The 15523-nt window shown below is 43.3% G+C and overlaps 1 protein-coding gene across 1 annotated transcript in view; it reads right to left on the reverse strand.

Annotated features, from left to right (window-relative positions):
• The window catches only part of cfap20dc (CFAP20 domain containing), a 543645-nt gene that overhangs the window by 264025 nt on the left and 264097 nt on the right, over positions 1–15523 (reverse strand). Inside the window, exon 8 of the mRNA XM_078543624.1 lies at positions 3431–3567. Within this exon, the coding sequence (XP_078399750.1) occupies positions 3431–3567 (137 nt within the window). The remainder of the gene's footprint in view (positions 1–3430; positions 3568–15523) is intronic.

Here is a 15523-nt window from a genome sequence, read left to right on the forward strand (position 1 = left end):
CTTAGGACTTCCCGAAGTGTTTCAGAGTCAATTAAATGTTTTTGAAATGTAAAGTTAGCAAGTGCAGCAACCAATGTGTGCACAGCAAGATCCCACAAACAGAAATAAGATAAATTACCAGATAATCCGTTTAGAAATATTGAATGAGAGAACAACAAACTTCGTTGGGGCATGAGAGGAATAGTACTGCTCTTTTTTGAAAGGTTTCTTGGAATTGCTTACACTCACACCAAGATAACGTACAATTTAATACCTCATTGGAAAACTGGCACCTTTGACTGAGCAACATTCTTACAGTGCAACCCTGATGTTATCACCAAGAACACATATTCAAGGCCCTGGAGTAGGACTTCAATGCATGACCAGTGACTCAGATGAATCTTCTACCTCACACAGATAGATCCGCACAAAACAAGGTTCTTCATACTGAAATCTTTTATATGAAGACATTCATGGTATAACATAGAAACATAGAAAATAGGAGCAGGAGTAGGTCGCTCAGCTCTTCGAGCCTGCCCCACCATTCAATATGATCATGGCTGATCCTCTATCTCAATGCTGTACTCCTGCACTCTCCGCATTCCCCTTGACGCCTTTAGAGTCCAGAAATCTATTTCCTTCTTAAATATATTCAGTGACTTGGCCTCCATAGCCCTCTGTGGTAGAGAATTCCATAGGTTCACCACCCTCTGAGTGAAGAAGTTTCTCCTCATCTCAGTCCTAAATGGTCTACCCCATTATCCTGAGACTGTGACCCCTTGTTCTAGAACTCCAGCCAGAGGAAATATCATCCCTGCATCCAGTCTGTCCATCCCTGTCAGAATTTTATATGTTTCAATGAGATCTCCTCTCATTCTTCTAAACTCCAGTTAATACAGGCCTAGTCGGCCCGATTTCTCCTCATACGACAATCCTGTCATCCCAGGGATCAGTCTGGTGAACTTTCGCTGCACTCCCTCTATGGTAAGTATATTCTTTCATAGGTAAGGAGACCAAAATTGTACACAATATTCCAGGTGTGGTCTCACCAAGGCCCTATGTAGCTGCAGTAAGACATACTTGCTCCTGTACTCAAGTCCTCTCGCAATGAAGGCCAGCATACCATTTACCTTCTTAACTGCTTGCTTTGTTGCACTGGATCTGCATGCTTGCTTTCAGTGATTGGTGTACAAGGACACCCAGGTCCCTTTGTACATCAATGTTTCCCATCTATCACCATTTAACTATACTCTGCTTTTCTGTTTTTCCTACCAAAGTGAGTAATTTTACACTTATCTATGTTATACTGCATCTGCCATGTATTTCCCCACTCACTCAACCTGTCTAAATCACCTTGAAGCTCTTAACACCCTCCTTGTTGCTCATGTTCCCACCAAGTTTTAAGTCGTCAGCAAACTTGTAAATATTACATTTAGCTTCCTCATCCAAATCATTGATATATATTGTGAACAGCTGGGGCCCAAGCACTGACACCCTGTGGTACCCCACTTGTCACCACCTGCCACTCCACAAAGACCCATTTATTCCTACTATCTTTTTCCTGTCTGCTAACCAATTCTCAATCCATGCCAATATATTACTCCCAATCCCATGTGCCCTAATTTTACACACTCTTATGTGGGACTTTATCAAAAGCTTTCTGTAAATCTAAATACACCACATCCCCTGGTTCTCTCTTATCTATTCTGTTAGTTACGTCCTCAAAGAACTCCAGTAAGTTTGTCAAACATGACTTCCCTTTCATAAATCCATGCTGAGTTTGTCTAATCCCGTTGAATTTTCTAAGTGTCCTATTATCACATCCTTTATAATAGACTCTTGCATTTTCCCTACTACTGATATTAGGCTAATCGGTCTGTAATTTGCTGTTTTCTCCCTCCCTCCTTTTTTAAATAGTGGGGTTACATTTGCCACCCTCCAATCTGCCAGGACTGTTCCAGAATCTACAGAATTTTGGAAGATGACAAACAACGCATCCACTATTTCCATGGCCACCTCCTTTATTACACTGGGATGTAGATTACGGGCCCTGGGAATTTATCAGCTTTCAGTTTCATTAATTTCTCCAGCACTATTGTTTTAGTAATGCTGATTTCTTTCAATTCCTCCTTCTTACTAAATTCTTGGTTCCCCAGTATTTCTGGGAAGTTATTTTTGTCTTCTTTTGTGAAGTCAGAATTAAAGTAGTTGTTTAATTGCTCTGCCATTTCCTTGTTTTCTATTATAAATTCTCTCATTCCAGACTGTAAGGGACCTACATTTGTCTTCACTAGTCTTTTTCTTTTTACATATTTATAGAAGCTTTTAAGTTCCTTGCAAGTTTACCCTCATGCTCTATTTTCCCCCTCTTAATCAATCTCTTGGTCCTCCTTCGCTGAATTCTAAACTACTCCCAATCCTCACTTTTTCTAGCAGCTTTATATGACTCCTCTTTGGATCTAATACTATCCTTAATTTATTTTGCTAGCCATTGTTGGGTGGCTTTTCCTGTTGTGTTTTTGCGCCAGAAAGGAATGTATAACTGTTGCAACGCATACATTCGTTCCTTAAATATTATTGTCTATCAACTGTCATGCCTTTTAGTGAAGTTCTCCAATTTATCTTAGCGAATTCATGCCTCATACCTTTGTAGTTTCCTTTGTCAAGATTTAGGACCCTAGTTTCAGATCGGGCTACTTCACTTTCCATCCTAAAGAAGAATTCTATCATGTTATGGTCACTGTTCCCTAAAGGACCCTGCACAACAAGATTTTTAATTAAACTCTTCTCATTGCACAATCTAGGATAGCCTGTTCCCCAGTCGGTTTCTTGACATACTGGTCTAAAAAAAAATCTCATACACACTTCAGGAATTCATTCGCCACAGTATTATTGCTAATTTGGTTTGTCCAGTCTACATGTAGATTAAAATCATCCATGATTGCTGTGGCCCCCTTGTTACATTCATCTCTAATTTCCTGTTTAATGCCCTACCTTACCACTACTGTTTGGGGGCATGTAGACAACTCCCACTACTGTTTTCCACCCTTTGTTGCTTCTTAGTTCCACCCAGACTGATTCTACATCTAGAGTTTCTGAGCCAATATCCTCTCTCACTATTGCACTGATTTCATCCTTAACTAACAATGCCATGCCACCTCCTTTTCCTTTTGCCTGTCCGTCCTAAATATCGAGTTCCCTTGCATATTCAGTTCCCAGCCTTGCTCACCCTGCATCCATGTCTACCAATCTAAGCTGCATTTATTTCTTTGTAGAACATTTTTTCCCAAAATGTAGCCTTTATTCTTTACAATTTATGTTCCATACCATATGACCACAAAGTAAATGTATCTTCAAGAATGGCAATACCCTTAGAACATCAATGTCATATTTGAAATACCATTTGAAGTATTGAGATTCTATAACCAAACATCATTTAACAGCTACTTACATCTTTAGATCCTGTTGTCCCAATTTTTCTACCACTGGTTGGAGGTGGTCCAAGCACTTTTGAACCAAATGCAATATGAGATATATTTTGGTTTCTAACAGTACGTGCACTGGCTGTCCCATGATTGGTCTGCTGGTCTAATGTAAAGGAGAAAAGTAATTTCATTTTGTATAAATCATGAGTTTTGCAGTCTCTTCAATATCAGCATATAACTGCTTGCAGTTTCATTAGGAATACAACACTAGAGAAACAATCTAGCTTCATTACAGTCCATAAGAGGCAAAAGTAAAGTATAAAGACTATTCAGAAATGAGGTGAGGAACATAAAGGATGCAAATGAGCTATTAAGGCAGGATCTTTGAATATCTTTAAGACAGAAGCAGATAGATTCTTGATAAGCAAGGGGGTGAAAGGTTATCAGGGGTAGGCAGGAATATGGAGTTGAAGTTAAAATTAGATCAGCCATGATCTTATTAAATGGCGGAGCAGGCTCGAGGGGCCAAGTGGCCAACAACGGTTGGACACAACAACTTATATTTATACAGCATCATTAACGTAATAAAACATCCCAGGGCACTTCACAGAAAAACTATAAAACAAAATATGACACTGACCCGCATAAGGAGATATTGAGCTGTAACTTCAGATGGAGTGGCAATTGAGTTGGATTGCCAATTCCAATTCAGGCCATTGAGATCTTTGTAGTGCAGCTCACTCTCGGTGCCTACTGGCGAGAGCAGCTCAGTCACAGGTAAGAAAGCCATGCCCCATTTTATGGCACTAGCTGCCGTAAACCAGGTAAGTTTAAAGGTCCAGCCAGGATTAAAGGTCTTTAATAAGCCAGGGAGAGGGTAAGTGCATAAGGTAAGTAGATAGGATTTGGAGTGGGGGGTGATGGTGGTCATATTTTCAGATGGTTCTCAGCAGAAGGTCTGAGGGAGAGAGGACCTGGCCGGGTGGTGGGTGAGGGGAGAGAGGTCGGCAGTCTGACCTAGCAGTGGGTGGGGGGGCGGTTGGAAGTTGGGCCTGGCTGCGGGTTGGCCAGGGTGGGGGGAGTGGTTAGAAGTTGGGCCTTGGGAGGACGAGCGGTGTGGGGGTGACATGGGAGTCAGGCATGTGGGTAGCACATGTTCAGCCAGGCCTTGGGGTAGGGAGTCCCAGTGCAGGGTGGGGAAGAGTCCAATGGGGGTGGGGAGTCCCATGGGGAGAGGGTAGTTGGGGGTGAGGGGAGGTTGGCGAGTCCACGGGGGTGAAAAGTTTCCTTTGTGGGGTTTGGGAAAGAGTCCTGTGGGGCAGGGAGTCCCGTAGGGGGCCGGTGTTCGTCTGCACAATAGTTACCCAGAAGCTACAAGTGGTTTTAATTCTTCTTTTTCTGGGTAACTCGCGATGTTACACAGTCGGAACCATCTGAAGTTTGCAATTCAAATCACATTTTCGGATGGTTCTCAGCAGAAGGCAACTACCCATCAGAAGTCTGCACTTCCAGGGCAATTCCTGTGCAATCATAACCTGGGAACTTCCCGGCTGGTGGGGAGCCGTGGGGTGGAGACGGATGGGGAATGCCCAGCGCATCTTTGAGGTACCGGCCAGATACATTGCCCCAGAGCTCGGAGGTTACATCCCATTACGTCAGATGACCAAAAGCTTGGTCAAAGAAGTAGGTTTTAAGGAGTGTCTCAAAGAAGGAAAACAAGCTGGAGAAGTAGAGCCATGCATGAAGGGAGAGAATTCCAGAGATTATGGCCTAAGCAGCCAAAGGAAAGCCACCAATGGAGGAGTGGTTAAAATCAGCTATTTTCAAGAGGACAGAATTAAATGAGTGCAGATATCTCAGGGCTGTGCAGTTGGTAGAGTCCAGACAGTTTTTTTGTGTAACGCAAGGTAGTATTTTGAAAGATTACCTCCAAGTATTCACAAAAGAAGATAAGAACAACTGGCCTCGACAAGCAGAGGTAACCTAATCAGCATTAAAGATTCTGATACAAATGAGAAGGGAGTCTTGAGCAGACTAAAAGAGCTTAAAACTAATGAAGCCCTGGTACCTAATTATCTAATCTAGAATAGGAGATTTTATAGAAATTGATTATCTTGACGAGGGAAACAATGGACACTATGGAGTTACCAGTTGATTGGACATACGTTAATATGGTGCTTATTTAAAAAAAAAACGATTAAAAAGGTGGCACAGGAAACCTTAAACCCATTAATTTTACTATTTTTTTATTTGGTCGTGGGATGTGGGCAACACTAGGCCAGCATTTATTACCCATCCCTAATTGCCCTTGAGGAGGTGGTGGTGAGCTGCCTTCTTGAACTGCTGCAGTCTATGTGGCTTAGGTACACCCATAGTTGCTGTTAGGGAGGGAGTTCCAGGATTTTGACCCAGCAACAGTACAAGAATGGTGATATAGTTCCAAGTCAGGATGGCATGTTGCTTCGCAGGGAACTTGCAGGTGGTGGTGTTCCCATGCATCTGCTGCCTTGTCCTTCTAGGTGACAGAGGTCGCGGGTTTAGAAGGTGCTGCTGAAGGAGCCATGGTGAGTTGCTGCAGTGCATCTTGTAGATAGTATACACTGCTGCCACTGTGCGTCGGTGCTGGAGGGAGTGGATGTTGAAGGTGGTGCACGGGGTGCCAATCAAATGGGCTGCTTTATCCTGCATGGTGTCGAGCTTGAGTGTTGTTGGAGCTTCATTCATCCAGGCAAGTGAGGAGTTTTCTATCGTGCTCTTGACTTGTGCCTTGTAGATGGTGGATAGGCTTTGGGGAGTCAGGTGAGTTACTCACTGCAGAATTCCCCGCCTCTGACCTGCTCGTGTGGCCACAGCATTTAAATGGCTAGTCCAGTTCAGTTTCTGGTCAATGGCCGCCCACAGGATGTTGATAGTGGGGGATTCACCGATGGTAATGCCATTGAATGTCATGTAGAAATGGTTGGATTCTCTCTTGTTGGAGATGGTCATTGCCTGGCACTTATGTTACTTGCCACGTATCAGCTCAAGCCTGAATGTTGTCCAGGTCTTGCTGCATAAAGGACAGCCATGAATGGTGATGAACATTGTGTAACCAAAAGCAAACATCCCCACTTCTGACCTTGGAATGGTGGGAAGGTCACTGATGAAGCAGCTGGTGATGGTTGGGCCTAGGACACCACCCTGAGGAACTCCTGCAGTGATGTCCTGGGATTGAGATGATTGACCTCCAACAACTACAACCATCTTCCCTGACTCCAACCAGTGGATTTTTTCCCTGATTCCCATTGACTCTGGTTTTGCTCGGGCTCCTTGATACTGGACTCCATCAAATGCTGCCTTAAGACCAAGGGCAGTCACTCTCACCTCACCTCTTGAGTTCAGCTCTTTTGTATATGTTTGAGCCATTGCTGTAATGAAGTCAGGAGCTTACTGGCCCTGGCAGGACCCAAATGGAGTGTCAGTGAGCAAGCTATTGCTGAGTAAGTGCCACTTGATAGCTCTATCAACAACCCCTTCCAGCACTTTGCTGATGATCGAAAGTAGACTGATGGAGCGGTAATTGACCAGGTTGGATTTGTCCTGCTTTTTGTGGACAGGACATACTTGGGCAATTTTCCACATTGCTGGATAGATGCCAGTGTTGTAGTTGTACTGGAACAGCTTGGCTAGAGACACAGCTAGTTCTGGAGCACAAGTCTTCAGTACTATAATGGAATGTTATCAGGGCCCATAGCCTTTGCAGGGCCCTTATCCAGTGCCTTCAGCCATTTCTTGATCTCACGGAGTGAATCGAATTGGCTGAAGACTGGCACCTGTGATGCTGGGACCTCAGGAGGAGACCGAGATGGATCATCCACTCGGTACTTTTGGCTGAAGATTGCTGCAAATGCTTCAGCCTTGTCTTTTGCACTGATGTGTTGGGTTCCTCCATCATTGAGGATTGGGATATCTGTGAAGCCTCCTCCTCCAGTTAGCTGTTTAATCATCCACCATCATTCACGACTGGATGTGGCAGGACTGCAGAGCTTAGATATGATCCGTTGGTTGTGGGATTGCTTAGAGCTCTATTGCTTGCTGCTTTCACTGTATGGCATGCAAGTTGTCCTGTGTTGTAGCTTAACCGTGTTGACACCTCATTTTTAGGTATGCCTTGTACTGCTCCTGGCATGCCCTCCTGCACTCTTCATTGAGCCAGGGCTGATACTCGGCTTGATGGTAATGGCAGAGTGGTGTATGCTGGGCCATGAAGTCACAGATCGTGATTGTATACAATTCTGCTGCAACTGATGGCCCACAACGCCTCATGGGTGTCCAGTTTTGAGTTGCTAGATCTGTTCAAAATCTACCCCAAGTAGCACGGTGGTAGTGCCACACAACACGATGAAGGGTATTCTCAATTGAAGGCAGGACTTGGTCTCCAGAAGGACTGTGCTGTGGTCACTCCTACCAATACTGTCATGAAGAGATACATCTGTGACTGGTAGATTGGTGAGGACGAGGTCAAGTAGGCTTTTCCCTCTTGATGCTTTCCTCACCACCTGCTGCGGATTCAGTCTAGCAGCTATGCCCTCTTGGACTCGGCATGCTCAGTCAGTAGTCGTGCTACCGAGGGACTCTTGTAATGGACATTGAAATTCCCCTACCCAAAATACATTCTGAGCCCTTGACCCTCTCAATGCTTCTTCCAAATGGTGTTCAACATGGAGGAGTACTGATTCATCAGTTGACGTTGGGGCGGTATGTGGTAACAACACAAGGCTTCCTTGCCAATGTTTGACCTGATGCATGAGACTTCATGGGGTCAGGAATCAATGTTTAGGATTCCCAGGGCTACCCCCTCCTGACTCTATGCCAGTGTGCCGCCAGCTCTAGTGGGTCTGTCTTGTCGGGGGACAGGACATAGCCAGGGATGGTGATGGTGGTGTTTGGGGAATCGTCTGTAAACTATGATGGTATGATCCTGTGTGTATGACTATGTCAGGCTGTTGCTTGACTACTCTGCGGGCCAGCTCTCCCAATTTTAGCACAAGCCCCCAGATGTTAGTAAGGATGATTTTGCAGGGTTGACAGTGTTGTGCTATGGGTTCGTTTAATGTCTCAATGATGAGATCTTGAGACTTGTGTGTTTAAACAAGAACCATTTATTGTTAATCTTTAACTAAAATCTGTCCATAGTTAATGTCATGTATGTTACTGCTGCCATGCAGGTAGGCTGCTTCTAGAGAGTTCTCTCAGTCTATTACCATGTGACTCTATATATCATACCAAGGGCAGTGCTATTCCCCACCTCACGTTAAACGAGGGACATTTCCTTTTTTTAAAGCCTTTAAAACTGCGGCAACTGGTTCCTCTGGGCTGCAAAACCAATTTCAGGGCAATTCTTCTTTCTTAAACTTTGCAGGTTTCTTTTTTCTGTTCTGCCTGCCTTTTTATTTGCAGGTTTGTTTTTAACTTGCAGCTGTCCTCCAGCTTCTGCATTCTGCTGAGCCCCTGGGACCACCACCTATTCTATAATGTAAATACAGCCTTGTCTTTGTATTGTTTGCTGTCTTGTGAACTGATCAGGTTTTTTGACTCTGTGTCACTCATGGTCTTGCAATTTTTATACTTTTGCTCACTATCTTGTGAACTGACCAGAATTCTTCACACTGCATCACTCAGTGTCTTATAAATTTTTGTGTTTTTGCTCACTTGTCTTTGTGATCTGACCAGGTTTTCTTTATTTTTACTCTGCATCACTCAGAGGTCTTGCAATGGACTTCCACTCACTCTGGTGGATTCTTCAGCTTCTAAGTCTGTAGCGAAGCTCCTTCAACTGTTCCTTCAAATTTTCTTCTTAGGCACACCTCTCTAGTCAGGCTTTTCATATCTTGGGATATTGTTCTGTGTACAAATGCCACCATTTAAAATGCCACCTTTCAAATCACCGCTGATCACCATGTTGTGTACCACCACTGATCACCATGTTGTGTTATGGGTTTGTTTGATATCTCCATGACGAGATCTTGAGACTGGTATGTTTAAACACAAAGCATTTATTATTAATCTTTAACTATGTACAGATCCCAGTTAATGTCTGCAGGCTGCTGTTGCCATGGAGGTAGGCTGCCTCTAGAGTGCTTTCTCAGTTTATACATCATACCATGGGCAGTGCTGCTCTCCAGCCTCACATTAACCCGTGCTCTGAAGAGCACCTTTACATTACAATGGCATGCAGACACATACAACATCATACAACAGATAAGACTAGGTTTGCCAAAAATTGTCATTTCTGGTGCCTAGGTCGATGCTGAGTGATCCATCCAGTTTCATTCCTTTTCGTAGACTTTGTAGCGGTTTGATATAACAGAGTGACCAAATAATAAAATAGCAGATTATCTGTACAAAAATAATCTATTAACTGTATCAGATTCAGAAAGTACACATCTTGCCTAATAAACGTTCCTGATTTTTTTTAAAGAAACTGCAGACAAATGTGGAATTCCCTACAACATGGTGAACATAGATTTCCAAAAGTATTTTGGCAAATTTATACACAAAGGACTATTAATTAAATTAGAAGCTGTTGGGATTAAGGGTAAATAGGGATGGATGGGGATGGAGCAGGAAATACTGAATAGAGTATCTGAGTATCTTGGTGTTTGGTGTTGGGAGCACAATGGTTTCTAATTTACATCTATGACTTAAGATTCATAAACTCAATGTAAATTGGTCAAATTTTACACCAAGAGGACCAGAATGGCAGGGGACACACACACAATCCACCACACTCTAGAGCAATGGGAAACATCTAAAATGGTGTTCACAGAGTTCAGGGAAAATATATTCTGCAAAAAGGAAAGAACAAACTAAGCACGAGAAGTGGGACTCCATGGATGAATAAAGACAGTTGGGAATATTTGAGAGTTAGGAAAGAGGCATGCATTAACTACATGGGCAGCAGAGGAGTGCATGATACCAAGAAATTAGAAGTAAAAAAAAACAATGAGGAAGGCAAAGAGGAGCCACAAAATTAAATGATCAAAGAACATAAAACTAAATAGTAAAATATTTTACTGGTACATCATTAATGAAGAAGGAAGGCTGTGATGCAAGTAGGACCACTAAGGGACAGACAGGATAATACCACAGGCAAAAATAGAGCGATGACAGAAATATTAAATAATTATCTCGTTTCGGTATTTACAAGGTAGATAGAACAGGTAGACATACTATTGAATGATGAGATGAGTAATGAGATAAGTGTATTTATAACAAAAAAGAGAATGTATTGAATAAACTAAACAAACTTAGAGGATAAAACCCCTGGTCCAGATGGATTGCATCCACATATTTTACAAGAATCTAGGGAAGAGAAAGCAGAGGCATTATTACTCATAGTTAATAATTCATTAGAATAAGGTGTAGTGCCAGAGGACTACCAGAAAGCTAATGTAATTTCTCAGGGTAGTGTTCTAGTCCCACCCATCTTCAGCTGCTTCATCAGTCCACCTTCCTTCCTTCATAAGGTCAGAAGTGGGGATGTTCACTGATGATTACAAAATGTTCAGCACCATTCATGACTCCTCAGATGTTGAAGCAGTCCATGTCCAAATGCAGCAAGACTGGACAATATCCAGGCTTGGGCTGACAAATGGCAAGAACATTCGCACCACACAAGTGCTAGGCAATGACCATCTCCAATAAATGACAGTCTAACCATCATCCCTTGACATTCAATGGCATTACCATCGCTGGATCCCCTTCTATCAACATCCTGGGGCCTTACCATTGACTAGAAACTGAACTGGACTAGCCATATAAATGCTGTGGCTACAAGAGCAGGTTAGAAGCTAGGAATCCTGCAACGAGTAGCTCATCTCCTGACTCCTCTCCCAAAGCCTGTCCAGCATCTACAAGGTACAAGTCAGGAGTGTGATGGCATACTCTCCACTTGCCTGGATGAGTGCAGCTACAACAACATTCAAGGAGCTTGACACCATCCAGGACAAAGCAGCCTGTTTAATTGGCACCCCTTCCACAAATATTCACACCCTCCACCACCGACGAACAGTGGCAGCAGTGTGTGCCATCTACAAGATGCACTGCAGTAACTCACCAAGGCTCCTTTGGCAGCACTTTGCAAACCCACGACTGCTACCATCTAGGGGGACAAGGGCAACAGATACGGGGGAACACCACCAAGCCACTCACTATCTTGACTTGGAAATATATTGCATTCCTTCACTGTTGCTGGGTCAAAATCCTGGCACTCCCTCCTTAACAGCACTGAGAGTGTACCTACACCACAGGAACTGCAGGGGTTCAAGAAGGGAGCTCACTGCCACCTTCTCAAGTGCAATTAGGGATGCTGGCCTAGCCAGCAACGCCCACATCCCGTTAGTGAATTTTTTAAAAATTTAAGGAGGAGGACAGACGTGTCCAAGGAATAATAGACAAATCAGCTTAACATCAGTGGTAGGAAAAATAATAAAATCCTTACTAAACAAGAGAATAGATGAACATCTGGCAAGAAAAATATAATAATGACAAGTCAGCTTGGGGCAGAATTTTTGCCTCGTCAGGCAGGCGTGCGCCCGACCCGCTCAAGCGTGAAATGACGCTCGATGAGGCCATTAAAGTATTAACTTAAATTTTTCGCTGCCCATCCAACCTTACAGTTGGCCAGCAGGTGAAAAGGCCAAGCGGCCATTGCATTTTTTAGGAAACCTCATCCATGGATGGAATGAGGTTTCCAACAGCAAATAAAAATATAATAAAAAATTTTACATCTCATTCGTAACACGTCCCTGTTCATATGACAGAGTCACATGAGGGAACATGTTTTTAACATTTAAAAATTCTTTATTTTTGCTTTTCAGACTCTTTATCTCCCTGAGGCAGCTCTGTGCCTCAGGGAGATTTTCCAGCACGCATGCGCAAAGTTCCCCGCTCGCCCTCCTCCCCCCCACCGCACAGGCAGCGCTGAGTGCTGCAGCATGCGTTACACACTGGGCGGGCCTTAATTGGCCTGCCAGCGTGAAATTGCGGTCCGGCCCCGATCGCGGTCGGCGGCCAGATTCCTGACTGCCCCACCCACCCACACCGAGCCCGCCCGACAAGGGCAAAACATTGCCCTTGGATTTCAAAAGGGAAAATTTTGCTTGACTAACTTCACTGAATTATTTGAGAAGGTAACATAGGGAGTTGGCAATGGTGATGCAGAAGATGTAATTTATCTGGATTTTCAAAAGACCTTTGATAAAGTGCCCCATAACAGACTAATAGATAAGATCAGAGAATGTGGAGTCAGGGGTCAACTAGCAAAATGGATTGCTTGCTGGCTTCAAGATAGAAAGCAGAGAGTGAGAATAAAGGGTAGTTATTTAGAGTGTCAGAAGGTGTGATGTGGTGTTTCACAGGGATCAGTACTGGGACCAATGCTGCTCACATTTTGCATGAACGATATGGACTTGGGCATCAAAAACACAATTTCTAAATTTACAAATGACACCAAATTGGGGGCATGGTCAATACTAAGGGGGATTGTTACAAATTTCAAGAGGGCATTAATAACCTTGCAGAATGGGTAAATACTTGGCAAATGAAGTTTAGCACAGATAAATGTGAGGTAGTACATTTTACTAGGAAGAATAGGGAGGTCACTTATTACTTGGAAGGTGCAAGTCCAGGCGGGGTAGAGGAACAGATGGATCTCAGAGTACAAATATATTAATCACTAAAAGTTGTGCCGTAGGTTAGCAAGGCCATAAAAAAAAGCAAACCGAGCCAAAAGCTTTATTCTGGAGGAATAGAATTGAAAAGTAGATAAGTTATGCTAAACCTGTATCTAACTTTGGTTAGACCACACTTAGAGTCCTGTGTGCAGTTCTGGTCGCCATATTATAAAAAGAATAAAGAGGCACTGGAGAAGGTACAGAGAATATTTACAAGGAAGATACCAGAAATGTGTGGGTATACATAGCAGGAAAGGATTGACTGGCTGATCTCTTCGTTCTTGGAAAACGAAGGCTCAGGGGTGTCCTAGTAGAGGTCTTCAAAATTATGAAGGTTCTTGACAGAATATCTACAGAGAAAATGTTTCCTCTCATGGGGAAGAGCATAACTAGAGGCCATCAATATAAGATAGTTATCAAAAAATCCAACAGGGAATTCAGAAGAAATTTCTTTACCCAAGGGTGGTGAGAATGTGGAACTTGTTGCTGCAGGGAGCAATTGAAGCGAATAGTATAGATGCATGTAAGGAGAAGTTAGACATGCACATGAGGGAGAAGGGAATAGACGATTATGATGGCATATTTAGATGAGGAAAGATGAGAGGAGGCTCAAGTGGAGCATAAACACCGGCATGGATTGGTTGGGCTGAATGGCCTGTTTCTGTTGCATGTATCCTCGATAATCCAATATAAATGTACCACACACTACATTAGAAAGAGCTCTGAGGTCATTCAAAGAGCTGATGTTAGGCACATTTATAGAAATCAGGGCCGATTGTCAATGGAAAATTAAATTAAGATTTACTTTGAATATCTTCTTTGCATGCTGCAGTCTGTTTTCTCAAGAGCACGATAGCCAAACCAATGATTCTTAGAGGTACAATTGGAGGCTGCCATTGAAAGGGTAAGCTATAAGATTTTTTACTTTACTGAATGTAGAGCTAGGAGGAGCAGAATGCTTGAAACTGTGGGCTGTTGCCAGCCACCCCATTGTCCCCTTCCCACTACCTTTCCACAGGCTTAGCTGAAACAGCAGCCAGCATCCTAGCCATTTAAATATGATTTAATTTTACTTTTCATACAGTATTTGTCTCCAAAGAATTTATATACATCAAAAAAGCAACTAAAATGTTTTGGAAACTTAACCCATGGAGAAAAACAGGGAGAAGGAAGAAAGACTTGCATTTTGCAGTGTCTTTCTTTTACAACCACCAGACATCTCAAAGCTCTTTACAGCCAATCAAGTACTTTTTGAAGTATAGTCACCATTCTAATGTAGGTAATACAGCAGCCAATTTCTGCTCAGCAAACTCTCACAAACAGCACCGTGCTAATGACCAGAAAATCTGTTTTTTTTATGATGTTGATTTAGGGATAAATATTGGCCAAGCTTTTGTGGATATGTCCTCTACTATTCTTTGAAATTGTGCCATAAGACTTTATACATCCACCCAAGCAGTGCTAGCAAGTGACAATTACTCAGCAATAACCTACCATCGACACTCAGTTTGGGTTCCACCAGGACCACTCAGCTCTTGACCTCATGACAACCTTGCTCCAAACATGGATAAAAGAGCTAAACTCAAGAGGTGAGGTGAGAGTGACTGCCCTTGACATCAAGGCAGCATTTGACCAAATATGGCATCAAAAAGCCCTAGCAAAACTGGAGTCAATGGGAATAAGGAGGAAAACTCTCCACTGGTTGGAGTCATACCTAACACAAAAAAAAATGGTTGTGGTTGTTGGGGGATCAATCATCTCAGTCCCAGGACATCACTGCAGAAAGTGATGACCTAAGCCCAGCCATATTCAGCTGCTTCAGCTTCTCTCCATCATAAGGTCAGAAGTAGGGAGGTGCGCTGATGATTGCACCATGTTCAGCACCATTCACGACTCCTCCAATACCGAAGCACTCTGTGCCCATTCTCAGCAAGACCTGTACAATATTCAAGCTTCGGCTGATAAGTGGCAAGTAACATTCACATCACGCAAGTGCCAGGCAATGACCATCTCCAACAAGACAGAATCCAACCATCTCCCCTTGACATTCAATGGCATTACTATCGGCGAATCCCCCACAAACAACACCCTGGGTGTTACCATTGACCAGAAACTGAACTGGACCAGCCATATAAATACTGTGGCTACAAGAGCAGAACAGAGGCTGGAAATTCTGCGGCAAGTAACTGACCTTCTGACTCCCCAAAGCCGGTCCACCATCTACAAAGCACAAGTCAGGAATGTGATGGAATACTCTCCACTTGCTGTATAAGTGCAGCTTCGACAACATTCAAGGACCTTGACACCATCCAGGGCAAAGCAACCTGCTTGATTGGCACCCGATTTACTACCTTCAATATTCACTCTCTCCACCACCACTTACAGTGGCAGCAGTGTGTACCA

The sequence above is a fragment of the Cetorhinus maximus genome, chromosome 6, assembly GCF_964194155.1.
Source record: "Cetorhinus maximus chromosome 6, sCetMax3.hap1.1, whole genome shotgun sequence".
Lineage (NCBI taxonomy): Eukaryota > Metazoa > Chordata > Chondrichthyes > Lamniformes > Cetorhinidae > Cetorhinus > Cetorhinus maximus.